The sequence below is a fragment of the Mobula birostris genome, chromosome 22 (genome assembly GCF_030028105.1).
Source record: "Mobula birostris isolate sMobBir1 chromosome 22, sMobBir1.hap1, whole genome shotgun sequence".
NCBI classification, from domain to species: domain Eukaryota; kingdom Metazoa; phylum Chordata; class Chondrichthyes; order Myliobatiformes; family Myliobatidae; genus Mobula; species Mobula birostris.
In genome coordinates this window covers 28,428,867-28,441,289 of record NC_092391.1, presented here as the reverse complement: position 1 = coordinate 28,441,289, position 12,423 = coordinate 28,428,867, and the positions used below count along the sequence as shown (strand labels likewise).

Here is a 12,423-nt window from a genome sequence, read left to right as displayed (position 1 = left end):
AACAGCAGTCGAATCATACAATGAAGTTGAGCTGCAGGTGTGAAGTGAATGCATTAATGTGAGGGAACTACTTGAATAATTGGTTTCAACAGGCAAAACTAATCAACGGGTTGGAAGTGAAATGTATCTGGAGTCACTGAGCTCAAGTATTTAGATCATAGAATTGTACAGTAAAATACAGGTTCTTGGGTCCATGATGATATGCCAACTTTTTTACCTATTCCAAGATTAATCTAACCCTTCCTTCCCACATGCGTATCTGAGTTTCTTAAATGTTCCTAACGTACCTGCCTCTACCACCACCCACCACACTCTGTGTTTAAAAAAAAAACTACCTCTGACATTAACCCCTCTCCCCCATACTTTCCAGTTACTTTAAATAATGTCCTCTGCATTTGCAATTTCTGCCCTCGGATAAAGTTTCTTGCTGCCCACTCTCTCAATGCGTTTTATGTACACACCTCTTATCAAGTCACCTCTCATCATACTTCACTCCAAAGAGAAAAGCCCTAGCTCATTCAACCTATACTCACAAAATAATGCTCCTTAATCCACACAGCATCTTGATAAATCCCCTCTGCACTCTCAAGCTTCCACATCCTTCCTATAATGAGGTGACCGGAAATGGACACAATACTCCCAAGTGTAGCCTAACCAGAGTTTTTATACAGCTGCAACATTACCTTACAACTCTTGAACACAGTCCTGCGTCTAATGAAGAACAATACACCATACACCTTCTTAGCCACCTGTGCAACAACTCTGAGGGATCTATAGACTTGGACCCCAAGATACTACTGTTCCTCCACAATGCTAAGAATCCTGCCATGAACCCTGTAATCAGTCTTCAGTTAATTACTTCAACCCTTTCTGGGATGAACTCCTGCCAGCTCTGCATCCTATCAATGTCTCGTAACCTATGACAACCCGCACTATCCACAACACCAACCTTCATTTCTACAGACTTACTAACCCACCCTTCCACTTCCTCGTCCAGGTCATTTATAAAAATGGCAAAGAGCAGGTGCAGAACAGATGCTTACTGAACACCACTGACAACTGATCTTCAGGCAGAATACACTCCCATCTACTGCCACCCTCTGCCTTCTGTGGCAAGCCAATTTTGAATCCACACAGACAAGTTTCCCTGGATCCCATACCTCCTGAATTTCTGAATGAGCCAAACATGGGGAATTTTGTGGAACACCTTTCTAAAATCCATATACACCACATCCACTGCTTACCTTCATTCATTTGTTTTGTCGCTTCCTCAAAGAACTCAATCAGCCTCATGAAGCTTGACCTGGTCCTCACAAAACCATGCTGACTATCCCTAATCAAACTATTCATTTGTTGGAGACAGTTTATCTCAGCCAAAAGATGTTAAGCTCCTGACAAAATGAAACAAGGTTCCATAATCTTCAGCTTTGTCGATTGGCTGATGATTGTCGAATAATAAATGATGCTTCAAATTCAGCTAGTCCTGGACATTATCTTGGCTATTACTAGTAATACTGGGTAGTAACTGCAGTTCAGTGCAGGTTAGCACTTCCATTGTATTCTGGATAATGGACTACCTGACTGGCAGACCACAGTTTGTGTGGCTTCCGAGCTGTGTGGCGGATATGGCTATGAGCAGCTCTGGGGTCCCACAGGACTGTATTGGCTCATTTCCTGTTTACCCTGTATACCTCGGACTTTAGATACAACACTGAGTCATGTCATCTGCAGAAATTCTCTGATGACAGCAGTAGTTGAGTGTGTAAAGGAAGGGTGGGAGGATGAATACAGGGCCCTGGTGGAGGACTTTGTCAAATGGTGCAAGCTGAATTGTCTGCAACATATCAGACAAAAAAGATGATGAACTTTAGGAAGACTAAGCCTGCATTGCTTCCTGTTACTATTGATGGTGAGTATGTGGATTTGGTGAGGACCTCAAGTACCTGGGGGTGCACCTGAATGAGACTTGACTGGAGCACCAACACAAAGGCTGGGTACAAGGAGGGCCAGAATCGCCTCTAGTTCCTAAGGAGACAGGGGTCCTTTGGAAGTTGCATGACTCTTCACATGTTCTACCAGTCTGTTGTCACCAGTACAATCTTCTGTGTGGTGGTGTACTGAGGCAATGGCATCAACACGGGTGATGCCAACAGGCTCAATAAACTGGTTAGAACAAAGAACCCTACAGAAAATCCTGGCAATTCTGGACAACATTCCTCACCCTCTGTGTGCCGTCTTGGCTGAACTGAGGCGCACTTTTAGTAATAGACTAAGACAACTGTGATGCTCTAAAGAGCACTATATGAGGTCATTTGTACCCAGGCCATTAGGCTCCATAATTAGTCAATCTATAGCGGGGGAAGTGATGATCCCCCCCCCCTTCTGTTAGACTGTTTGAGGTAACTTATTTTTTATTCTTTCTTACTTCTAATATTTGTATATCTGTGCACCTGTAATGCTACTGTGGCACTGTAATTTCCTTTAGGAACAATTAAGTATCTAAATTATCTATCTAATGCTATGCAAGTACTAGAAAAATGAGGAACAATTTAACCAGCTGCCCCTGATGTACCATGGTATAACCATAGCATCTTGAGTCACTTTTATAATGACCAAAATGTAATGGAATCATATAGACAAGTGTCAACCTCCATCCACCCCCACCAAGGCTGAGGGTTTCTGCAAATACTGTATATTTTCCCAAGTTGACCCTGTGCTCTTTTAGTTTCGCTCTAAGGTTCTATCTCCAAGCAGGCTCTCACTGTGGCACCTGTTCTTTACGCTTGTTTTTCTTCCTAGGAGAGCTCTCTCTGTACGTCTTCAGATGTGTCATTCCCGTCAAACTGTCTGGTAACTATCTTTCTTCTCTGATATCCCTCCCGTCTGACTGCCTCGCTGAGAGAACTCTTCCTGGAGGTCACTCACTCTTTGAGGCTCTGAAGTTCCACTATCCCACCTGCTTTTTTTCCCCCAAGGATATCATCCTGCAGCTGACTCAATGCAGGGATTGTTTTCTCAGTTGAGTAGTTGAAGTCTGCGGGTGCATTCGACCTTGACTGAGTATATGTGGTTTTGGAAAAGATTGAGGAAGTGAAAATAACCTGCGATGAAGACATTTGACTCCACGCAGAGCTCCCGTCACTTAGGGGAAATTCAATAGAAACGCGAGACTTGTTCAATTTTTGGAGTTGAACGAAAAGTTCCGGTTGAACCTCCTTCGGGACCTCTCCTCTAACCTTGCTAAATGGGCGCTCTGGGCTTCTGCCAGGCGGGTGTCTATCCGGTCTACGTGCTTTGCTGCCTCCTCGTTACCTACCTCCTCAACCAACTTGATCGCTATGTCCTCGCCATTGTGGTCCTGCCCCTGGCCCAGGAGCTTGAGTTTGGTGATAGGAGTTGTCTCCCGGTCGACGACGCGGAGAGGGGCGTCTTGCGGCAATGCCGTAACGCCAGTTCTCAGGAGAGGTGAGAACTTTGGGCTACGAGATGAACTAGGGCTGGTAACCGGGGAATCAGAACTGACAAAGGAGCTTCGAACTGAGGCGTTAATTTTGTTACTCTCCATGGATGCTGTCCGACTTGCTGAGTTTTCTGGCGTCTCTTGAGACAGCGAGAGGGAGTTGGGAATGGGATCAGGAAATTGGCGATGGTGGTCAATGGAGAGGATATTCGGGAATGTGGTAGGGGAGAGTTGAATGGAGTCGGGAGCGCATGATTGAGAAACAAGCTCAGGAAGAGACAGAGGAGGAATGAGCTCGAGGGAGAGAAGAGTGGGAAACGTGCTCAACTGGGAGATTGGGGAATGGAATTTATAATGGGGATCATGATCTGGACTAAACTGGGTCGTCGGAGAGATGCGGTGGGGGTTCACCTGGCGATTACACCTCCACCCCTCAGGGAAGGAACACCAATTAAGAGATTCTGGTATTGGGCTTGGCGTTTTGGATATTTTGAAAGGACCTGGGATGGAAATGTCAAGTGTGGAGGCGTCAGAAGATGTTGGAGCAGCAATTAAGTCAGTTCGGGGAAATGACAATTCGGACAGAGGCGTGGGATTGGTGAGCGGACTGTGGGTCTGTAATGTAGTGGAAACGAGGAAGCCAGATTGAAAACGTTCATTTCAGGAAGCGCCGAGGGTTCGTAAAAAGCAGGAAGGTGTGGGGATTTTCAATCCATTTAAATAGAACTCGGAAGTCGGTCTGCGGTTTCGAGCATGAACCCATGAAAATGGCAGGTGGTGGGTGATTGAACGTTAGGAAGTTCAGATGACAATGGTCACGGGCGGGCTGCAGAAAACTTAAAAATATAGAGAATTTAGAACTCAGAAAATGCTGAAATAATCAACAAGTCAGAGAGCAGCAAGAAATGGAGTTAAGCTTCTGATCTATTGTCTTTCATCATAACTTGCATTTAATATTGCAGTAATATTTGAGTATGTAAATATATTGTTTGATTAAGCATTCTTTTTTATTCACATAATGAATTACGGGTTCTATGTAAATGTACGAGATTTGCGTACGTAATCACTCCACGTGATACGTGCGCGCCTGGTTAGATATGTTATTCCCGATTACCTTGTTTTTATTTCGATTACGTTTTTTCAATGATTTGGAGTTACAAAACATAATAAGAGCCTTGTATTTCTGCATCACTTTTCATAATTTCCAGGCAGCTCAGTGATTTACATTCCATTAACCACTTGCAATGGGTTGTGACAAACTTGACCGCGTTTTTATGCAGAGATTGATGATGGGGCGACCGTTAGTTACAGTAGCCTCAATATTTTTTTCGGAGTGTTAGAGTGGGACTGTTTGAGAGGCGAAAGCGGTCGTTGGCCTGACTTTTCAGCAGAAGTTTTGACAGTGGGGCTCTCCACTGAGCTGTTTCGATCTGATGTTCACGGAATTGAGTGTGCGCGCGTGCGCTCTCCGATGCGTTTGTGAATTTCTGTTCTGCATGTTAGTATGTGTGAATGTGTGCAAATATATATTTTAATCTTGTGTTATTTGCCATCCAAAATTATGTCATTTGCTAGATTACGCACCAATATTTGTCATTACCATTTTTATTTCAACACCCCAGGGTAGAAATTTAGTGCCCTGTAACTTTATCCAATCCAAGACCCGCTGTCTTCCTCATTTCCATCCTAGAACTAATATTGAATTTCTGCTTTTGGCTTAGTTTTCAGCCTCCGTGCTATCTTTGAGCAAATAAATGGATACAAAGTGCACATTGAGTAAATGTGCTAATGAAATGTACTGGCATGGATTTGAGTGTTTCGTGGACAGAAAACAGGGAGCAGGAATCATTTCCGAGTTACCAGCGGACGTAAATAAGTTATGGGCACTGGGTAACCAGGAAAAGAGTAAGCCCCCCCCCCCCCAAAGGGACCAAAGTGGCATTCTGTGTAAGGGACAGGAGCGCGTAGGCGAGGTGTTAATCATTATGGAGGAAACTGTAGTTGAGAAATTCAGGGAGAGGGATGGTGGAATTCTAGACCAATTACAGCACGCTGGACCTCTCAATGGGTTTAAAGATGGATGAATCCCCAGGGTTGTTCAGATGTATCTCTGGCTGCTATGAGAGGCAAGGGAGATCCGACAACATATTTAAAATCTTCTCTGGCTACCGGGGAAGTACAAGATGACTGGAGGACAGCAGGTGTCGCTCCTTTATTCTTAGCAGGGATAAGCTGGTAATTACAGGCTGTCTATGTATAAAAACCCTCTACCATTGGCCATTAGAATATTCACAAGTTTATTTGTCAGGTGCCGTTTGAAGGGCAGCTCAATGTTCCCACAACCAATGGACTCACTTTCAAGGACTCTTCATCTCATGTTCTTGATATTTCAAGGGCAATAGAATACAGAAACAAGATCATGCTGAAGCTTTATAAGACACTAGTCAGGCTGCACTTGGAGTATTGTCAGCAGTTTTGGGCCCCTTATCTCAGAAAGGATGTATTGTTATTGAAAAGAGTCCAGAGGAGGTTCACAAGGATGATTCTGGGAATGAAGGGGTTAACATATGAGGGGTGTTTAGCAGGTTTGGGCCTGTACCCACTAGAATTTAGAAGAATGTGTGGGGATCTCATTGAAACCTACTGAATGTTGAAAGGATTAGATAGGGTGGATGTGGAGAGGATGTTCCCTCTGCTGGGGGTATCCAGAACTAGAGGGCACAGCCTCAAAATTGAGGGGTGACCTTTTAGAATAGAAGTAAGGAGGTTTTTCTTTTAGCCAAAGATTAGTGAATCTGTGGAATGCTCTGCCACAGATTGCAGTGTGGAGGCCAAGTCTGTTGGTATATTCAAAGCGGAAGTTGACAGATTCCTGATTGGTCGGGGCATCAAGGGATGTGGTTAGAGGACAGGTGTATGGGGTTGAATGGGATCCAGGATGAAATGGCGGAGTTGACTCGATGGCTGTATATGGTGGCATATGTGTTTGTTGTTGTTCAGTCATTCAGTCGCGTCTGACTCTTTGTGAACCGCATGGACCATAGGGTCCAGAGGGTTTTCACGACGAGATACAGAAGTAGATTGCCAGGCCCTTCTTCCACACAGACACTGCTGCTTGAGATCTGGCTGGGTTTGAACCCAGGACCATCTGCCCTGAAGTCCAGTGCTGATGCCACTACACCACCAGCCGGCCTAGCATATATGTACTTTGATAATAAGTTTACTTTGAACTAAGTGAAACGCACAGGATGGTAGCAGATTAAATTGACCACGGGTGAAGCCTGGCCAGTACGTGAATGTTGTGTAACTGGTTAAGGCTGAGGATAGATATCAGAATAGTCAATTGCCATTAATGAGAGAGTGACATGGATGGAAACAATGAATGGATGTGGGCTCTGTGTGTTTTATATTTTTGTAACAAAATCTAACATTGATTCCCAGCTGCCTAGCCCTCCAGAATGAGAACAAGACAAAATATTGCCAATGGAACTATGATGGGACTGGATGGGAATATCAGATCATCGCTGGACCTGTCTTCGTCCTTATTTACACCTTCACAGGTCAGTGTCTCAATAAATGAAATAATGCTGTCTAAGCCAAGAAGCATATTCATATCCAAAAAGTATATCCTGTACTTCTGGGTCTCTGAATCTGAGAAGCATCGACTCATCTGCTGAGTGTGGGATATATAGTATCAGCGATCCACAGTTCAAGTGTGCTTTAGGTTCGAGAGGTGATGGGGCCAAGGTTTCTCTTCTCATAGAAAAGTTCTTGTTAGTGTCAATATAGGACTTGGCTGTATCATTCATGACTTTTCTGATTCTTGGAATGTGACTGTGTTGCATCATATACTGAAAAGAAATACCACTGTAAGGAGATCTTAAATAAATCAGATAGTACAATTTCAAAATACAGAACCCAAACATTCATTTATATAAATCTTTGAATATAGCAGAACTAATAAAGATGACTGTTCAAAAGTTCTTGGCTTTATTAACAGAAATATAAGGTAAACAAGCAAGAAGGATGCACACCTTCCTTCTGTTGCAGGTACATTTTGACATACCTATGTTAATGGGATTGATCACTGCATAGTTCTTGTGGAAATTAATCCTGCCTTCATATCTTATCACATTACATGGATTAGCGTCAATGTAAATATGTTCAAAAACCTGGTATTCACGAAGCACTGTAATACGCCTAGACAATTTTAGGTTCACATCTTTGATGTAATGTGCAAAGTTCTTCAGTGAACACAGAAAACAGGGCCCTGGACAGTTTGAAAGGGTGGGGGGTACCCAGATGAGTTGAAAAGGAGTGCAGGATCTTGGGTCCCAGCAGGTGGAAGAGCGAGCAGGAACTGGGGCTTTGGTGAGCCGGAATGGAGCATGGCGTGCAATAGCTGGTGAGCGTTATGCTAAATTGTTTAGATTTCTGAATGTCCGGATTGTGGATTACTGGAGTTCTACTGTAAATGCTAAATCAGTAAAATCCACTGTGATGTCATGCCTAGGTGCTCAACAAGCAATGGATCAGAACAATATACAGTCCTGCTATATCCCAGACAATAGAAAACCCCAGAAATATCCCCAATATCAACTGTGCCTCAGCGGAACCATAATGTAGTGCGTTCTAGGGTTTTTGACCAACTGGCAATAGATTGGTGTTGTCTATATATTCCTCTTCAACATGACTTGGAGGGGAACGTAGGTGGGGATCCCATGTAGCAGCTGTCATTTTCCTTCTAGGTCCTAGAAGTTATGGCCTTGAATGTTTGGTTGGGCACTTTGCAGTACATCTGGTCAATGCTGCAAATGCAGCCTCCATATGCTGTTAGTGGAGGAAGTAAATATTTAAGGTGGTGAGCCAATGTTTGGGAGCCAGTCAACTGGTCTCTTCTGCCCGAAACTTTAGAACTGCACAAACAAAAAATAGCAGGGAAGGTTCCATTACATGCCCAGTTCGTGCCTTGTGGACGGCAGGACGACTTAAGAGGGTCAGAACATGAGTGATTTGCTGCAAAATATTTAGCATGTGTTCCTGTAGCCACACTGTTTACGTTGCTGGCACAGTTAAGTTTTCAGTCAGGGATTTCGCTAAGACCATAAGACATGCGGCAGGAGTAGAATTAAGCTGTTTGGCCTATCGAGTCTTCTCTGCCATTCAATCATGGCTGATTTATTTTCCCTCTTTTCCCTCCTCCCTTCTCTCTGTAACCTTTGATGCCCTTACTAATCAAGAACCTATCAATCTCTGTGTTAAATATACCCAATAACGTGGCCTCCACAGACATCAGTGGCAATGAATTCCACAGATCAACCACCCTTTCGTTCAAGAAATTCCACCTTCTTAAATAAATTGATGGTGGAGATAGTATAACGATACCAACAAACGATAACGGGAGGTAGCTAGACTCTCTGCTTGGAGGTATCTGTGCTAGCAGTTATATGCGTGCCTGTTACTGACTACTTATGAACACAAATTTAAAAGTTGAGGTCTTTTTCAGGTTTTGTTGCACCACAGATGGCTTCATTGGTAGATACAGGTGTGGTGAGCTGTATACGAACAGTAGGTTGGTATAGTTCAAGTTGAAGTTTATTGCCATTCAACCACATTCATGTGTACTGCCAACTGAAACAACGTTCCTCCAGACCAAGGTGCACAACACACTACATATAATTCACACACAACACATGAAGTTATATTACCACAAGTATATTAACAAACAAAAATATATTCCAAAAACTGACATTTAGCATAAGGTGCATTTACAACACATCAAAAAGTGAACAGTATCACTTCATAAGCAATGAGACCTAGGTGGTGGCAGGGAGTTCGGTAGCCTCACAGTATAGATATATGCAAGTGCAAGTACAGTGGCCATGCGTGATTTTATAACACAAGACTGCAGCCAGCCATCAAATGCCCCAACAGATGTGTCCTCCAGATTCTATAGACACTGAAGTCAAATTTTGGTCAACATAAAGCAGAGATTTTGGTCTGAATTCAATGTGTGATTTTGCATTGCAGCTTTTTTGTGGGTTTAACCTCGCTGAGTGTGTGAGCTGTGGTGATTGAGTCAGAGGCTGTACGTACAACATTCTAACCTATCCCCCACATCTTATTGCTTCACCTTAATGCTAGAATTCTCCTTTTCTTACCTCAGGGATTTTCACTGGCTTCATGGCTGACTCTGTGAATCGGAAGCATTTCCTGTCAACCAGTCTCTTTCTCTGGAGTCTTATGACATTGCTGATGGGATTCGCCAAGCATTACTGGCAGCTGGTACTGCTGCGCTTTGGGCAAGGGATCAGGTGAATGGCCACTCTCCGTGTTGTCTGACCCTCTCTGTCATTTGTCAGTCTGTGTCCTGGTTGCTGCAGTTCCTGGGTCCCAGACAACGATGAACAGCCTGGGACATCTCTCCTCAGCATTACCTTCTGCACTCCGTCTTGGAGAGGTGATTGGAATGCCAGGCAAATAGTGTGGCTCCAGGATAATGTTTCACCATGTGGGGAGCCCCATTGAAGGTATTGGATACTAGTGATGGATAGCGGGATGTTGTTGGAGGTTCCCTTGATAGCAGCAAATGGAGAAATAGGAGAATTCAACTGTGCTGAATGTTTGTACCCTTATATAAGGACAGAGCAGGGAATTGGTTGAGGGAGAAATGAATATTGGGTGCACTGAGTTGATGCCAAGGGAGTTAGGGATGGATAGGCAGGAAGGGGGTGGTCATCCTGGAGGAAGTTGGAGGCAGCAAGCTTTGCATTGAACAGGGTGAGCAGGTGACTGGGTTCGATACCTGATCTGACCGGGTGCAGTGTAAGGAGTGGGGCATTGTGCAGGGTAATTATGGCAGGTGTAACGGGTAGAGTGATGAATCACCAGGAAGCAAGCTAAGCCTGGAATGGACTCATTCTCTTGACGGGCAGCGCATGTTAGGGTTTCTTTCATACACCCTATGGTCTTGGAGTGTTAGAAGAGATCTATTGAAATGGTGCCAGGATACACGGCCAATTCTGTGGAAAGACTGGAAAGCTGGAGATAGTTGTTTCGTAATGGAGATATTTGACAGGTAATGTTCAGGATGATGAAGGATTTCCTGTGGAATGCGTGGGTCTTCCCCAGGTGCTTTGGTTTCATCCCACAGTCCAAGGATATACCGGGTAGGTGAATTGGTCATTGTGAATTTTCCCATAATTAGATTAAGGTTAAATCAGGGTTTATTTGGGATTGCTGGGGTGGTGTGGCTCAAGGGCCAATACCACACTGTATTGCTAAATAAATAATGGGATGAATAAGAAACTACTCCACTTGGCAGAGATCAGAGGACTGCCATTTCAGATCAAAAGAATTTGAGGGCGATGGGATATTTTTGAACTGCTTGTATTTGTGCATCCATTGACAAGATAGAGAAGCAAATCACAGCTTTCAGGAGGAGAGTGGACGAATGTCTGTCGATGTGGGTCAAGAGTGCAGGAGTGAGTCTGACTGGCAGCTCTGTCAAGAGAAGCAATAGTCCCAATGGATTGAAAGCCTTTCTCTGTGCAAGTTCTCCAGAGTCCTAAATGTTGTAACTTTTGTATTTGATTCTCACATCTTGTGTCCCCTTTCGCAGTGAGGCTGGATGCACACCATTTGCAATCAGTCTGATTGTGGACTACTTCCCAAAGGTGATTCGAGGCTCAGCCATTGGCTTCTACAACTGGGGGATCTACGCTGGCTATAGTCTCTCGTATGCTGTCGGTAACTATGTCACCAGGGCCAACATCCTGGGGCAGGTAAGGTTCATTTCCAGAGATGCGGATTCGGTAGCCACTCTGTGGCAAAAAACCCTCCCCTTTCCTCTCACTGCTTCCTCCAGTGGACACTCTGTAAGTCGAGCCCAAAGAATAATAGCTGAATGTGCGACAGACAGCCCAGTCAGACAGGTCATTGAAACAACTTGCGAAGTACGCAGTGATTGTTTCTCAAACATTAAGCCTATATCCCTTCAGCCTCTGAAGTGGATATAATTCATCATGAATAATAACTTATTATTCATAGAAGAGCAGCAGTACAAGGGTACAGGTATATATTTCCTTGACGCAGGTAGCTAGGATGATGTAGATGTCATTTGGCACACTTAGCTTCATTGGTCATGCAGGGGCTTGGAGGTCGTGTTCCAACTGTACAACTTGGTGAAATCACGCCTGGAGTCCTGTGCACAGTTCTGGTCACCCAGCTATAGGCAGAATGTCATTAAGCTGAAAAGGGTGAGGGGAAAATTCACAAGGATGTTGCCAGGACTGATGGGCTTGAGTTACAAGGAGGGGTTAAGTAGACTGGGACTTCTTTCCCTGGAACACAAGGGGCTGAGGGATGACTTTATAGGGGTTTATAAAATCATGGGTGTGGATAAGGTGGGTGCTCGAAGTCTATTTTTTCCCCAGGGTAAGGGAATCCAAAACTAGCAGACATAGGTTGAAAGTGAGAGAGAAAAGATTTCAAATAGACCTGAGGAGCAAGTTTTTCACACTGAGAGTGGTGGATATATGGAACAAGTTGCCAGATGAATCTGTAGTTGCAGATACAATTACAATATTTAAAAGTCATTTAGACAGATAGATAGAAAAGGTTTGGAATATGAGCCAAATGCACAGACAAGCTCAGATAGACAACTTGGTTGGTGTGGATAAGTTGGGACACAGAGCCTGTTTCCGTGCCACTTAGCTCTATACGTTCAGGTCAGTCTTTATCCTGCAATCAATGCCACCTTTCACCCATTACCTCATGACTGTTTGTGGTGACTTGATGTATGTGGTTTGGCTCCTGCTTTCCCTATTATTCATTTTTGTGCTGTTTGACTGGGGCAATCATGGTCTTTCTGTGACCATGACTGTTCTTGGCAAATTTTTCTATAGAGGTGTTTGCCAATGCTTTCTTCTGGGCAGTGCCTTCACAAGACGGGTGACAGATTG

At 44.0% G+C, this 12,423-nt stretch overlaps 1 protein-coding gene across 3 annotated transcripts in view; it reads left to right on the top strand.

The window, feature by feature from the left end:
* Positions 1–2,641: 2,641 nt before the first annotated feature.
* LOC140186337 (protein spinster-like) overlaps positions 2,642–12,423 on the top strand; it is a 29,831-nt gene continuing 20,049 nt past the window's right edge. The window contains exons 1-4 of one of the 3 annotated variants that reach the window (XM_072240478.1): positions 2,642–3,465; positions 6,902–7,020; positions 9,627–9,774; positions 11,082–11,244. In XM_072240478.1, the coding sequence (XP_072096579.1) occupies positions 3,245–3,465; positions 6,902–7,020; positions 9,627–9,774; positions 11,082–11,244 (651 nt within the window). In that variant the 5' untranslated portion in view covers positions 2,642–3,244. Of the gene's footprint in view, positions 3,466–3,507; positions 3,681–4,271; positions 4,371–6,901; positions 7,021–9,626; positions 9,775–11,081; positions 11,245–12,423 lie in introns of those variants that run through there. The other 2 variants (XM_072240479.1, XM_072240480.1) reach the window with 2 other exon arrangements.